Below are 16,082 nucleotides of genomic sequence, written 5' to 3'. Positions count from 1 at the left end.
GCCTCCTGTGTTCACAAGCCCCCAGGAGGACCACCCATCAGGATCAAGCAGCCAGCTCAGGTAACCAGAAGGACGTTGCAGGAGCTAGCTTGGGAAGTGAAAAATACCTAGAAATGAAAAGTAATTTTATTCTCCTTTTCCTTCTCCCTCCATCCCATCATCTCTAGTATTACTTGGATCTTCGCCTCAGAGAAAACAGAATTAACAATAACTTAAGTTTTTGTCCTTTCTTTTCTGCCCTAGTATTACTAGAACTTTTGCCTCGGGGAAAACAGAAAAGGTGATCTTTCAAGCGCTCAAGGAATTAGGTCTTCCCAGTGGAAAGGTATTCGTTAATTTAATTGTGTGTTTCTAAAAGCATTTTGCTTATTTATGTCCTCATATGTAATAAGCCAGAGTATTTATGTTCAATTGATCTCAATTGGATTCAGAATTAGATTCAGTCACATAGAGTACCGTTAATTTCCTCTTCATTCTCCTTCCTTCCTTCCTTCCTTTTGTTTTCTGGGCATTTTAACCTAAATATTTTCAAACTCAAATAGTGTACTTCAAAATATTTTTGTCAACTTTATTAAGAAACGGAAATGACAGCCAGGCTGCTCTTTCACACAGCTTATGGAAAGCTTATTTCAGAGAAGCCCGTCCGCATTGCCTCCACCCAGCACAATGTCAGTATGAATAATTGACTCATAAATTCAGTTCCTCAAGACAGTTGTGCAATATTTTATGCAGCACCTCTCCCCACACAAACCGTTTGTGTCTGTGGCCCTTCGGATTTAAAATAATTGAAGTTAATTTCTCGACTGCAAGGAAGATTTGAGCCTGTTACTGCTTTAGCAAATCCTATTTGAAATATAAACTTCAGTACGAAAAAGAAAATCTTATATGATTGTCCTGACCCCCTTTATGTGGTCTTGTGAAAATTCACAAAAAAGGCATAAGTAAACGTTGGCCTTGATTTATTCAGCATCCTTTAGGCAAGCACTTGCTTTCTCCCTCAAGGAGAGAAGGAGGAAAGGTTTCTTTGTATGTGTTCGCTGGGGTGTTTCCCAGAGCAAGCCCAGCTGTAGCTGAGGTTGGAACACACCAAGCATGGCTGTGTGGTAACTAGAAATTCTCATTTACACATGCCGTGTTCTGGAGGCACGGCCTGGCCGGGGCTGGATGTTGGCCTTCTTGGTTCTATCAGCAAGAATCAGAGATGGAGGCCGTGGGATCCCAACTGGTCATCACTCTGTTTCATGAGCCTGTAGATTCTTTCCCTCTAAGGAGAAAAAATGTCCCATAATTTCTGACACTCTTTTATCCTTTACAGAATGATGAAATCGAGCCTGCGGCATTTACTTATGAAAAGTTCTATGAACTGACGCAAAAGATTTGTCCTCGGACAGATATAGAGGATCTTTTTAAAAAAATGTAAGTTCCCTTTATGAGAAAGTGCTGTATGAATGTTATCCTTGCTTTTTTTAGATTTTTAAGACATTTTTTGTGATAATGCTTTATTATAGTATGCTGGTAGTAACTAGGAATACCTAATCAGGGTTACGTTTTCACCCCTTAGTTTTATTAGTGTAAAAGTTCACTCCGAATTTTTGAGAAACTTTTACATTAGTTAGTTGAAGCACCTGGAACTTTTTCCCCCCCCGCCCCTTGCATTGGCTTTACTAACTACCTCCAATTTTAACCTGCTCCTTTAGGTATTAACCCATTATGTGAACTAACTAGATTCGGTTTGGAATGTTATTATGTTGTTGAAAGGTTCATTCATTCCAGTTATTTCAAATGGATGACTTACATGTTGTTTTTAAAGTAACCTCTTTTGATAATGCTAAAGAAGAATTGCAGACATTTTCTGTGAGCTAGCAGGAGTGTTTTCTTTTGTTGTTGTTGGTTATTTTTTTTCTTACAAACAGTCTCTGGCCATTTTAAGAATGCACCACTACTTCAGGGTTAGAAAATAAGTTTAGAATTATCATCGACAAATGTCAACATGTAAATCGTACCTACTGTAGCATCATATACAAAAACTTACTTTTTCTAATAAATTTCTTTTCAGCAATGGAGACAAAACTGATTATTTAACGGTAGACCAATTAGTGAGCTTTCTAAATGAAGTAAGCTTTTTCATACATTAACTCCATAAAGTCTGTGTGCAGTGGCTTGCCTCCTCCAGTGTCCTCATTGCATGCCCGCGTCATACGCCCTCATTCGCTTTGCTTCTGACCTGCTGATCTTTCCATGATGGCTTTACCAGGTGCAAAAATCAGCTGCTGCCCTGTGTTCATGCACTTCCTACACGTTGGCCTTGCACACTGCTTTTTTGTTGGTTTCTTGCTGTGATGTGTAGCTCTGGTTTTGTGTGTGCGTGTGAATTTTATAATATATTCATTTAATGAAATGTGTCTATGTTTTTGCAAGATGATGTTTAAGGTACTTATTTTTTTAAATTGATCTCGTTAAATAGAGAATGAATTGAGTTGAGCACACTATCGTTGGATTCTCCATTGCTAACTTTTTCTCATACCTTTGCATGGACTGGAAAGCTTTATTTTTGTCTTTTAATGGATTGCATGTAAGAAAAATATGTAGATTCAAATAGAATATTTTGACAACAAGCACAACACTGGAGTTCCTGGGTGAAAATATAGCACATATTAGGCCAACTGGATTACAGGTTAAATTTTTACTTTTTATTTTTATAACAACCTCAGAGCTAATTTCAGAAAATGATTCACTTAACAACCAAAACTGGTTGACAAAATTTGCTTAAGCACAAGAGAAAAATATTTTAGAACAAGTAAAGGTTGTGACTTTTGTTACAATTAACATTAACTTTTTTTTTCTTTACACGTCCAAAAAAGTGTTTTCTCTTCAGTGAAACCCATTGAAGTTCTTGCTAATGCAAAAAGGAAAATTCCCTTTTTTTCTAACACAGTCATAGGAAGAGTTTAAGTGAGGAACGGACAATATATTTTTGTTTCAAAACAATTTACATTAACTATTATACCAGATAAAGAGAAAACATTAGACAAGGCAGTATCCTACCAGACGTGAGGATTGCCTCAAGACAAGACAACAGGCAGACTGTGATTTGCCACTTTGTAGAGACAAATCGTATCTTTGCGAAAAGTCTTCTCTTTTCTTCCCATGTCAGGGCTCGGTGGCTCCCAACTTGAAGGGTTGCACTTTAGAAGCTGTGGTACCCAGAGCCTAAAAGCACTGATGCAGGAAAGAGAAGGTACTGCCTACATCAGCACAGATGCCTCCACTTTTAAATAAGCCTTTCAGAACAATACAATATTTATTTTACTTGACAACGTTTCAAGTTTTTCCACTCCACTAGTTTTTGGTCATGCGAATACTATGTTCATAATCTTTACCCAGATATTATCCACATTCTTATGCCGCCGTTGCTCAAAAGTTAAATGGCTTTAATGTGGTCTGTTTCCTTAACCCCTTCTCCCTCCTCTGCTTTTTAAAAAAGATTTATTGTTTTATTTCCCTCAGCTTCTTCATGCACTTTGGGTCATTGATCATCTTAAGTTTTGGTGCGATGGGCAGGAATCTTGCTTTCTACTAAAGAAGGAAGACACTTTAGTGGAGTGCAGAACATCTGCTACATCATCAATTGGCCGCTTCCTAACCAAAGGCCTCTTGTGTGCTCTGGGATGAAGCTGGCACTCAGCCATCTCTTAAACATCACAGTGATCTTAATATACATTTCACTGTTCAAGGAAAGAGACGATTCTGAAGTCTTGAGGAGAGGTGCTCCTTTCATGGGCTCTTATTCCATGCCTCTCCTTCTATGGGTTGTTTTTTGTAGACCTATCCCATTATCAATCTTGTAATTCTTATAAATCTAAGACATAACATTTAATTTTTGAGATAGGATCACCCATACTTTCTGGCTCTGGCATCCAAATCTTCCTTAAAATACTTATTATTTGGTAAGCTTTTATCCATCGCTATTACAGTGGCCAGTAGCTCTCATTTGTTTTTTATGTTTCCTTTTATTTAGCTTCTCATTAACCATAACGAAAGGTCTTCTTTTGTGATGGGACTGGTGGCATCAGTGTGATTCTAGATTTCTTTGGGTCTTTAGGAACAAGGAAAGAGATGTGGAACTAACCGAAGCCCAGAGATTTTAATTAGACCTGTCCCATAATAGAGAACTGAGGTCTTAGGTGGCCACAATAATCAGGAATTTGCTTTATTTTCTTATTGCTGGTAATCCTCCCCCTGCCTCATACGTATTATATGATCACATTAGGCCCAAACCTGATTTTTGAAATTTTTATTTTTTATTTTTCAGTTGAAAGAATAGAAGAAAGGGGCCAAGCTCTCTTTCCGTTTATAATATCTGTGTTCTTTAATGCATAGGCAAAGAGAGAAGGGGGTATTTGTTCTTATGAGTAAGCATACCCTTGCCAATTATTTCTTTATCTTCTTTATCTTTCTTTTGAATATAATTTATGTCAACCTCTCTCTCTCCCAGTGCAACTTGAATTGAAGCCAGTTGATGTCTTTCTCAGTAAGAGTAAGAACATAATAATGTCCCTTATCTCTTTACTCACTTGGGCACAGTTCTGTGACCTATTTTTGGAAACTATTTAGAATCTCATTTTACGAAGCTCTGGACATCATGGGGCGAATGTCCTGCGTGCATTGCTTCCCCGAACACCAGCTGAAAACCGATGGTCCCTCAGAGCTGTGAAGTATTTGCCCCACTGTGTTTATGTCGGTGTGGAACTCTTCTGCAACCTTATCACTCTGAGATGACCTGGAAGTGATCTTTCTCCTCATTGTTTTCTCATCTGAAGATTATAGTTTTGTGACTCTAATGCAAATCCTACCATTTGTTTCCTTGCCTTTGGATTATCCAGATTATGCTGTACTTCCTTTTAGAAACGTGAAAATTTTAGAGAAAGCAAAAGGTCATGTTGCCTGGCAGAGCAGATGCAAAGACAAATGCAATTTCATATTGTCTGCTCTCACTGCTTCTTTGCTGCAAATGTAGAATTGGGGATTATGATACATCCATTTTAGGATCCGGTTTTCCTGGCTATTCCTTCTGATAGGCATGATGTTCTAGTGAGTATCATGCCCTCTGACTGAATTTTAATGGGATTTAATTGGGAGGACATCTCAAATATTTAGCATTCTTCTATCCTTGTAGGATTTAGGTACTTTTTTTTTTTACTCATCTGCAAATATGTTAAAATGCATACCTTTGCAAGTTAGAGCAGTGCCTCTTAAATTTGAGCACGTCAGAATCACCTGCAAGGCTTGTTAAAACACAGATTCCACCCCAGAGAATCCGATTTCATAGGTGTGGCGTGGGACACAAGAATGTGCGTTTCTAACAAGCTCCCAGTTGAGGGTGATGTGATAGCTGCCCTCCACAGACCACACCACAAGTAACACCTGGTAGAAGACACACCTAGATGTATATAAAAAGCACCTAAGAATGCCTGGATTCCCTTTCCTTCTTTCCCTAACTTTATCTGTCCTCTCCCTTTTAGCTTACTCTCTTCTTTTGCTCACTTTTTAATTCATATGGATTTGCCCCATCGTCTCCATGAGTCCAGAATACTTACCAAGGAGCGTATCTTTAAATCAAAATACTTACTTTTAATAAGGAAGAGAAATATAGTGGCCAACCATGACCATAAATGCTGTGGGGTCTAAAAAGGACCTTTTCATCCCAAATCCATCTTCCGTGATACTATTCACATAGACGGGAGAAGGAAGTTGCCTAGAAAGAGTTTTTTTGTTTGTTTGTTTATTTGTTTGTTTTTAAAACAATGCATTCTCACCAGAGGGGTGGTGCTTGTCATTCCCTTGAATTGCTGGCTGTAGGGTTGCATGATGCCCATCTGTTTCTTAAATAAGAGGTAGCATGTCTTCACGTGCCTGGCATTCCATGGTCCACCTCACAACCTCTCTTTCCCTGCATACCCCATAACTTTTGTTCTTTATGGTTTCAAGGCCTGTTATTAATATAACAGTTTCTGCTCTAGCACATGCATGGATGTGAGCTGTTGTGAGCCGTAATTTCTTAGATTACAACAGAAGCATGCTTCATTGGGATAAATTGACAAAAATATATTGATTCCTTATGAGTAAACACTCTTAACTCGGTGGGGAGGTGAGAGGACCAGAACAGGCTAGGCCACAAGTGCTTTAGGAAATTACATCCAATATTCTGTTGGCCAAAGGCATTCATTCTGTGTAACCCACTTTTCAAATTATCATTTCAAAACAAATGGGGAAGGGAAATCCATATGAACTTTTAACAGTTGGTTCTTAAATACCTTCTCAATAGTGTTTTTCAAAGTCTGTGCATATATTTGGGTAAAGAGCTATTGCCAGGGTCCTACCTACTGACTAGGTTTTGCTCATAGCTGCTTGTCTGCCATTATTATTCCATTGAAGTTTGCTTAATTGATGGATGACCAGGGTCACAGTGTTCTGTCCTCTAATCCACAATGAACACTAAGGAATTTTAATGAACCCAGTGCCTCCAGATACATACAGACAGACAGTTATACGCATACACACACACACACACACACACACACAAAAGACTGTAGCTGAGTCAGTTAGTAAATTGGACTTTTTTCACCATTGTTGTGAAGTTAGAATGACAGAACTGCAGAAGCAACATTGCTCCTGGTGCCTCACGTAAAACCACGAGCATCTAGGTGCTGATTTGAAAAGAATGATATCACCAGCCTCCTGAGTGCCTTAATCATTCTTGTACTGTCTGCTCAGAGAATTTCCTCAGGGCAAACTGAGTTAGATTTCATAGAGAAAAAGACTTTCTGAACTACTGATATTTAAATACAGATTTTCATATTGTCTATAGCTTGTAAATATCCTTGTGCTGATTAATTTTCATCATTATTACAATTGGTTCATTTGATTAATATTTACTCAAGAAAATGAAGTTTGCAGTGCCCAAGAAATCTTTAACTGATGTAGAAAGATATAATGAAAATGAAGTGATGTTTTCCTGTCTAACATTAGGAGATTTGGTTGTTATTGTTGTTTTGACACTTAAATTAATATATTATCTATTTGAACTATTTTGGAGATTTTTGATTTTTGTTTTTTCTTTTTCTTTTTAAGATTTTTGGCTTCACTTTATATGGACACTTAAGCCAGATGTCTTAGCTGTGGTTTTGAAACTAGAAGACACATGCACACCATATTATGTAACCTTCAATTTTTGAAGGAAAAACAATGTACATTCTTTATTCTTCCTGTCTAGTTCAGTGAGGGGAACCAACAAAGTACTCCCAAAATTGGACTATTTTCAAGTATATTTTAGGGAGAAAGACAGGAAGAAAGTGAAATCCTATTTTTGTAACTATAAACATGGTATTCTAGATATATCTTGTTTTAGAAATTATGTACTGTAATAATGTGTAATGCCACAAGGGCAAGAAATGTCAGCCTAAATGGAGTTATTTTCTCATCATAGCATCAACGAGATCCTCGACTGAATGAGATTTTATTTCCATTTTATGATGCTAAAAGGGCAATGCAGATCATTGAGATGTATGAGCCCGATGAAGATTTGAAGACAAAAGGTAATAAAAGTGAAAAAAAGAGAATTTTTCTTTATTTAAAAAAAAGCAACTTTAACAAAAAGTATATGCAACTTTTAAAGTCTGCATTTTTAGTTCAAGGTATCTTTCAAAGCTTTGGAGCTCCCTAGAGGCAAGTATTGATAACTGACTGATTTTTTTTCTTGCTCTTAGTTGGTATAAATTTTACTTTACATGAAAATTTGTTCATGCTGCCTGAAGTATAATGCCAATTTATTGTATTATTAAACACATTATAGTGATATTTTCCCCAGCTAATTTCTTAAATTAGATCTTTAGCATTGTATAATGCTTAAAATGTAAAAATGCCAAATACAGTCTCTGTTTGAAATCTTTGAAATAATTTCGTTTGATATAAAAATTTGTACCTTCTTTTTCTCCTTTTTGTTTTGCCAAGCCGAATAAACTTAATACGTGATTTGATGAGCCTTCTCACCCATCATTTGACCTCTGGTATGGAAGATAAATGCAGTTGATAGGAAATTAAATAGTTAGGAATCAATTAGCAAATTGTTAGAGTTTGTGAACTTTTGCCCCTTACAATGAATCTTTGGGAACAATGTGTTGTCCATTCCAATATTTGTCAAAGGAAGGGCATGGAGAGGAAATTTAACATTGGTTCCATAGCAGGGGAAACACTTGGGAAGGATGGGAGGGGTGATGCTAATATAACCGGACAGGGAGTGCTAAGAGATCCCCGAGCTGGAGCCTCTGGCCTATGTCTCATTGGAGAGTGGAAGGAGATCTAGGTTCCACTTCTGTCTCTCCCATATGCCCATGAGTATCATGGCCTCAGTTTACTCCTCTTTAGAATAGGGGCTCTTGGGGCCAGCCTGGTCTTAGTGGTTAAGTTTGCATGCTCCGCTTTGGCGACCTGGGGTTCACTGGTTAGGATCCTGGGCGCAGACCTAGCACCGCTCATCAGGCGATGCTATGGTAGGCATCCCAAATGTAAAGTAGAGGAAAATGGGCACAGATGTTAGCTCAGGGCCAATCTTCCTCAGCAAAAAGAGGAAGATTAGCAGCAGATGTTAGCTCAGGGGTAATCTCGCTCAAAAAAAAAAAAAATAGAATGGGGGGTTCTTTTTTCTTTGTATCTCATGCCAGTGAAAGTGGCTGAAAAGTTTATACATTCTCTGGATGCACATAGAACCTGTTTATACCTATGCCTGGCCCACTGTACTGTGTGACCCAACCCTGATATTTTTCCAAATCCAGTAGAGTTTTCCCTTGATTGTAGACATACATCCTTTATCCTTTCTGCTGGGGCCTCAAATATATATTTAGCAAAATTGCTTCATTTCTTTCCTCTCTATCACTGTTCTGAGTATCATAATTTATTCCACATTGCATGTGACTAAAGTGAAGGGGCAGGTGGCTTGATAGAAAATCTAGCACGTCACAGTATTTGATTTGATTCTTGTTGCTACCCTGTCAGTGTGTGACCTTGAGCGAAGAACTATATTCCTGGGCCTCAGTTTCCCTACCTGTAAGATAGTGGGGTTCACGTACTCAATCAACTAGTATTTCTCCCCTATCCCCATTCCCTAAAGTTTATAGAGGCCTGACTGGGGGCTAAACGCTGTGCTAGATGCTGGGGATTCCAAGTTACATAAGGCGGTTGTGATCTCTGAAGGAGAAGGACATGAGACTGACTCAGTGGTTCCTTGGCAGTGTGATAACTGTTATGATAGAGGCTTGTCTTTGACTATTTCTAAAGACCTTCTAGGTCCTAAAAGTCTGAAATTACCAATGACACATCTAAAAAGCATAGCTTCACCATTTCACAAATGACAGAAATTTTAAAATCTGTGAAACCCTATGAATAGCAGTGGAGCATTGTCTGATCCAGTTCTGGAAGGTGAGAGGATGGTGCAAAAAGACCAGGCAGGGTTCAGCTCTGCTTTCCATGAGGTCGCTAGGACTCCAAATTGGACTACACTAACACCCATGACTTTCAAATTAAACTCTCTACTCTTAATCTCTGTTTAAACTACACGCCTATAGTAGAACTCTCTATTTGCATGTTGAGTGGGCATTTCAAATGTATCTGTGCCCCATGTTTTGATTCTCCCCGCCCATAGACCTGTTCCTTTCCTAGCCTAGAAAATGGTACCATTATTTACCCACTTTTTCAAGCCAAAACTCCTAGAATCATCCTTGATTTGTTTCATTTTTCCACATCACCTCTGATCCATCAGCAAAACCCGCAAGATCTGTCCTGAAAATGAATCCCGAATAAATCACTTCTCACCATCTCCACCCTTACCAGACTACCCAAGCCTTCATCATCTCTCCCTGGACAATGCCAGCTGACTTCTAACTAATTTTCTCCTTTCTACTCAATGCCTTACAATTTATGCTCGGCACAGCAGCCAGAGTAAATCTTTAAAAAATAGGTCTAATCATGTTATTCCACCCTTCAAAACCCTCCAAAGGCTTCCCAACACACAATAGAATAAGTACTTAGCAAAGACTAAAGTCCAACCAATGTTGCCTTCGGCTCCCTCTCTAACCTCATTTCCACCTACTCTTCCCCTCCATCACACACTCCTGCATCAAGGTCTTCACACTTGCTGATTGTTCTGCCTGGGATGGGGTCCCCCAGGTATGCATGTGACTTGTTCCCCATGTGTGAATGTAATCTCCTTAGAAGGTCTTTTGCTGGCCAGGTACCTAACACAGCATCCTGGTCATTCTTTATTACTTTCATTTCCTGCTTTCTATTTTCTTCTAGCACTTTCATGACATTATTTTATACTCGTATTTATTTGTGAATTTATTTGTTCTCTTGCCCATAGTATATGTTTCATGAAGACAGGGCTTGTCTGTTTCTTCCATCGCTGAATCTGTCCCAGTGCCTCCAAAAGCACTTGCTCTTAGAATGAATGTACGTGCCCAAGGAGACAGATACACAAATTCTATTGCAGTACTTGTATTTATAATTAGAAATGATCTAAATATCCATCAAGAGAATAATGAATAATAAATTCTGGTATTTTCATAGATGGACCACTCTACATTCTACATACTACTACTGTACATACCACTATACATTATTCAGTGAAAAATAAATGAACAAGAGCTACTTACATTAACTGCATAAGTCCCAAGAAAATATAGAGTAAAAATAGCAAGTTGCAAATACAAATAGTAGGACATCTTTTATATAAATTTTAAAATATGCAGAACTACCTATTATTTGGATAAATGTATATATAGTGAAGTTACAAAACCATCTGGGGAATGTTAAACACAAAAACTAGGGTAGTGGTTGTCTACATTGGGGTGGGGTGCACAGGGCACTGCAGTGGCATCTGTAATTACGTATTCCTTTAAAAAATGTAAAGTAAATAAGGTGAAATGTTAAGATAGGACAAAGCTGCTGTGTAGGTCCATGGTTGTTTATTATGGTCTCATCTGTACTTTTCTATGAGCTTGAAATCAGTTCATAAATTGTAAATGTTTAAATAAAAGCAAAAAACTGAGGCTGTTGATGGTTGATAAGGTAGAATATGCAGCAATATTGATTGCTTCTCCTGCGATTACCACCTGGGGCCTGCCCAATGTCAGAAAGGTGTGACTGAAATGAACAGTGGCTTTTGGGGCCATGTTACAATGGCTACTGCATACTCTTCTCACCAGTCCCATACCCTACCTTTTAGATAAAATAGGAAAATTGAATTGCTTAAATCCAGGGAGGCCACTAATCCCTTCTCCAATCTGGTGAGAACAATAATGCCTTACAATCGTTCGTTTTCCATTTTTTTAGGAGTGCCTCTCATATATGTTCTCATTTACCCTCCGTGACAGTCCTGGAAAGGAGGTGTTGCCATTATTTCCCCCCCATTAGTGGAAGAGGCACAGGAGCTTAAGGAGTGAGTGGCAGAGGCAGAACTAGACAAAGGTCCCCTTGACCCCTGGTCACCACAGCTCCTGATGCTGTGCTTCTGAACTTGTGGAACTTTGTGCTCCTGCCATCATGGATCTGAAAGCAGAATGTGACCTCTTTGGGGAATGCATTAGGTTACTTGTAATGTGCAGCTCTGTGGTTTCATTCAAGTTCTGAAAGATGAAGGTTCTTGGGAAAGAGACTGTGAAGAAGTTTTTACTCCTCCTGTTTAACCTGCCTCAACTTCCGTGAATAAAACATGAGATGTGTATCTTCAGAGTCACAAGTCTACTAAGATATTCTTTTTTCCCCTAGGCCTCATATCAAGTGATGGGTTTTGCAGATATCTGATGTCAGATGAAAATGCCCCAGTCTTCCTAGATCGTTTAGAACTTTACCAAGAAATGGACCATCCTCTGGCTCACTACTTCATCAGTTCTTCCCATAACACCTATCTCACCGGCCGGCAGTTTGGCGGGAAGTCTTCAGTAGAAATGTACAGACAGGTCCTCCTGGCTGGTTGCAGGTCAGAAACTCACAACGGCTGTTTATTTTTTGTATATGATTTAATTTACTTTTCTCTGAAAAATAAGAAGTAGTATTCAGTGGGAAAAGAACATTTGTCCTTCTCTTTAATGAGTTTGATGGTCATTTAACTTTGAGAAAGGAAGGACAGTGTTCCAGAAAGAGCTAGAGTCCTCCTGTGGGTCAAAAGATATTTTTGACTATAAACTTAAAATATCCCCCCAAAATTACAACAACAAAAAATACATATTTTCTGAAGTCATGCTAAGTTTCCTGTTGGTCATATGCACTTGCAAATTTAGCTTTCTTTAATGTTAAAAGTTCCAAAATTTTTATTCTCTAAGAATAAAGATTATTGAAAATGATTTTCCTTTTACAGAAATTGGGAAATATTTGAGGTTTAAAATATGGCAAAAATGCTCAAAGTGAAAAAAATAAGAAATGTAGTTACATTATGATTTCTTTCTTGGTTGTCAGTAACCAATACTTCATTTTCTTAACTCACTATTTCCTGTGTATGCAAATACTGTAAGAGAAATTAATTACATCACTGCTTCTATCTCTGAATACTTGAGTATGAATCACTGAAACAATGAGAACATTTTCTTTTATGGCCAAAGTAACATCATCCCACCTAACAAAATTAAAAAATTGTTCTTTAACATCATCTAAAACTCAGCCTATATTCAGATTTTCCCAGTTGTCTCCAAATGGGTTTTTCTTGCAGCTTTGTCACAACTAGGATTTCATCTAGAACCACACTGGTTGTTATATCTCTTAAGTCTCTTTTAATCTCTGACAGTCTCTTTTTGATGACACCAACCTGATAAAGAGTGTACATAATGTGATTTTAACCTGCACACTCCATGAAATAATCGCTACTCAGTTCATTAATTCTTTCCATTTTCTACTTATATAAGAAAACGACTTATTTTAATGTCTCGTCATTTAATTTGTACACACACTTTTTTATTGTAAGGATCCAATATTGTAATTTCACTATGTTCCTAGATGTGTTGAACTTGACTGTTGGGATGGAAAAGGTGAAGACCAAGAACCGATAATAACTCATGGAAAAGCAATGTGTACAGATATCCTTTTTAAGGTAAGTTTTAAAATTATACCTTCGCAGTCTTTTCCTCCTTTTTGAGGAGAAAGTCAAGAAAAATGTTTTCTCCACTTAATATCTCCTTCATACTACTTCTCCTACTTTCAAATGGTGACAGCACTACATAATTAGGTTTCTCTGCAGGGTCTCCCTGTTTGTACTTACTTAAAAAACACTCTTTGATTTTCTTATCTACTCTTTGCTTACTTATTTTGCATTATTTCTGAAGGACTTCAAGGTGACATAAAAAGATAAATAGGATACAGAAAATAAAATAGATTATAAATAGTGCCTATAAATAGGGTAAGAAAATAAGGGAGTGAGATTAGAGTTTATGAATGCTTGTCAAGAAGTCCTATAAACTGTCAAGCCATACCACAAATTGGGCTCCAAACCTCCTAGAATTCAGTGCAAGGAGAAAAACATGATGATTCACAGGATTTGTAGAATAAAAACAGAGCAGTTGGTCCAAAGAAGCACAATTATTCCCGGTACTGACACCAGAGAGAAATTTTTTTCCCCAAAGATCCTAATAGAGGGAAATCTATAATTTTACAAACAGGCATTTCAGAATTTGATGATCTCTATGTACAATTTGAAGGTTGGTTTCTTAGAACATTCTTCAGTCTGCTCCAATGATATCCTACCAAAAGCCAAGTCAAAAATGAAATTCTGTGGTTGGCCAATATGTCAGGTACGTTGGTCTCCATCAGTTTGCTGTAACTCGGAATAGTTATTGCAACACCTGGAGCAATGGTTCTTAACCCCGCCTACATGTGGAAAATCACCAGAGGTGTTTTTAAAAACAGATGCCTGGTTCCTATACCCACAACGCTCCATGCATATCATTTCTCTTAGCCGAGATGTTGGTGAGTTTTGAGCAGCAATGAATTTAAGGTCATGCTCCCTGAGAAGTACCAAGAGTATATTCAAGTGGGAAGCCATGAGTTTGCACAGCCAATCAAACTGAGAGGAAGGGTTGGTGTTCTCTTTAGAGAATTAAGAAGCCTAATAAGGAAGCTTAGCTGAAAAGAAAGCTATTCCACCTGAGCTTGGTGATGAGCAAAGGAGAACCCACAGGCAGACCCAAGATTTTCCTCAAGGAGTAATTCTTGGTCAGCTCAAGTGGAGAATCAAAGTCAAAGACATTTTCTGGGAAGAAACTTTAAACAAGAATAACGAAAGGACCACCTTAGCCATAAGGATGCTCAATGAAATACTCCAAGATTATGTAACCTAGGAAATTATCATTTCAAATGGACTTCCCTGGATAAATGCTGTAAAATATTTTCCCGATTAACTGAGTGATGGGACTTGCCCTGTGGTTAACTATAAGCCAGTAAGAATTCGGGGGTTTTTACCAAATATGATTCTCTGGTTATAGAAGTGTTGGTTTGCAACCATGCTTTCTAAAGCTAAGCAGCGAGTGGGGCTGCCATCTATTGAGAGAGTGGCGAGGAGGACCTGCTCAGCTCATTCAAAACTTGTTTCAATTGGGCTGGTCCAGTGGCACAGAGGTTAAGTTCGCACGTTCGGCTTCCGTGGCCTGGGGTTCGCTGGTTTGGATCCTGGGTGCGGATATGGCACCGCTTGGCACATCATGCTGTGGCATGCATCCCACATATAAAATAGAGGAAGATGGGCACAGATGTTAGCTTCAGGCCAGTCTTCCTCAGCAAAAAGAGGAGGATTGGCAGCAGATGTTAGCTCAGGGCTAATCTTCCTCAAAATAAATAAATAAATAAAATAAAATAAAAAAGAAGACTTTAAAAAGAAAAAACTTGTTTCAGGTGAGTAAGCTCTCAGTTCAGAGAGGGGCTTCCAGAGCACTTCCCTGTTTTGCCTCACGTGTTGCTTAACCAAGGAGAACCCCTCCCTGGTGACCCCCCACTTTTCCCAGGCTAATATGAAACAAGTGGTATTGCACATGTCACATCAATTCACAGGAGTCTTCATCAAATCAATGAAATGTAGCCAAAGACCGGTTCCCAAATGCAGAGCCAAGTCAATAAAAGCTTCAGTAGTCGTTAGGTTATTACCAACACATTTCTCCTAGAGACAGGAGGGGTGGAAGAGTGGGCTGTTGTGAAAATCGCTGTGCCAAAAAGCTCACCCGCTCCTCAGCGAGACAGGCGAACTCTGAACCCACCTGGCAGATTATCGAGCAAGGAACTGGCATGCCGTTTAGGTGAAGTGTCTTGTTAGTTAATAGCACCATAATTTTGGAGAAGTAAAAGATAGCTTTGAGGAAAATTGTCATTAACCATTAACTGCGCCCGGGTCTAACCACCCTGCTTGTAGAATGATCTCAGTAAATGGGTTCTCCGAGTGTGAATGGCCAGAACTGACTTTCTGAAAAGCTCAAATTAGTAGTCTCTGAATGGTTTCAGGTGCCTTCGTTTTTTTTATTCTTCTCTCTCATTAACGCTTTTTATCTTTAAAGGATGTTATTCAAGCCATCAAGGAAACTGCGTTTGTCACATCCGAATATCCTGTAATTCTCTCCTTTGAAAATCACTGCAGGTATAAAGATTCATTCTACTCCATGTCTCTAAGCCTTGCTTCCTAATCCCCATTCCCCACTCCTGCTCTACATCCTTTTAAAGAACCCAATAGTTTTTTTGTGAAGTGGTAAGGACACAGTCTTATGCAAAAAAAAAAAAGGAAAGAAAAACCCAACCTCCCCCCCAAAAAAACCCCAAATCATCTTAATGTGTTTTAGAGATGCTTCCTCTAAATAAAGGTCAGAGATCAGGACCCCTTGCTCAAACTTCCATTAAGTTGGAAGATTTGGCAGTATATTTGAAGTCAGACTTTGTGAACTTGAAAGACATTTTTTATTCTGTTTACCAGCTCTTATATTTTGGGGCAGAATCTCCTTCTTTTTAAACTATACCAGTTAAAGTTTGTGGTCTGTAACAGTATGTCTCACATGAGCATCAAG

At 38.4% G+C, this 16,082-nt stretch overlaps 1 protein-coding gene across 13 annotated transcripts in view; it reads left to right on the top strand.

Annotated features, from left to right (window-relative positions):
- PLCB4 (phospholipase C beta 4) overlaps positions 1 to 16,082 on the top strand; it is a 381,489-nt gene that overhangs the window by 286,662 nt on the left and 78,745 nt on the right. For all 13 annotated transcript variants that reach the window (XM_070485569.1, XM_070485568.1, XM_044747972.2 and 10 more), the window contains 7 exons: positions 244 to 325; positions 1,316 to 1,416; positions 2,057 to 2,114; positions 7,487 to 7,595; positions 11,821 to 12,031; positions 13,042 to 13,135; positions 15,582 to 15,661. In XM_070485569.1, coding sequence (XP_070341670.1) covers positions 244 to 325; positions 1,316 to 1,416; positions 2,057 to 2,114; positions 7,487 to 7,595; positions 11,821 to 12,031; positions 13,042 to 13,135; positions 15,582 to 15,661 — 735 coding nt within the window. The remainder of the gene's footprint in view (positions 1 to 243; positions 326 to 1,315; positions 1,417 to 2,056; positions 2,115 to 7,486; positions 7,596 to 11,820; positions 12,032 to 13,041; positions 13,136 to 15,581; positions 15,662 to 16,082) is intronic.

This window comes from Equus asinus, chromosome 15 (assembly GCF_041296235.1).
Source record: "Equus asinus isolate D_3611 breed Donkey chromosome 15, EquAss-T2T_v2, whole genome shotgun sequence".
NCBI lineage: Eukaryota > Metazoa > Chordata > Mammalia > Perissodactyla > Equidae > Equus > Equus asinus.
Note: the sequence above shows the minus strand (reverse complement) of the source record. Positions and strands in the feature narration are given on the sequence as shown.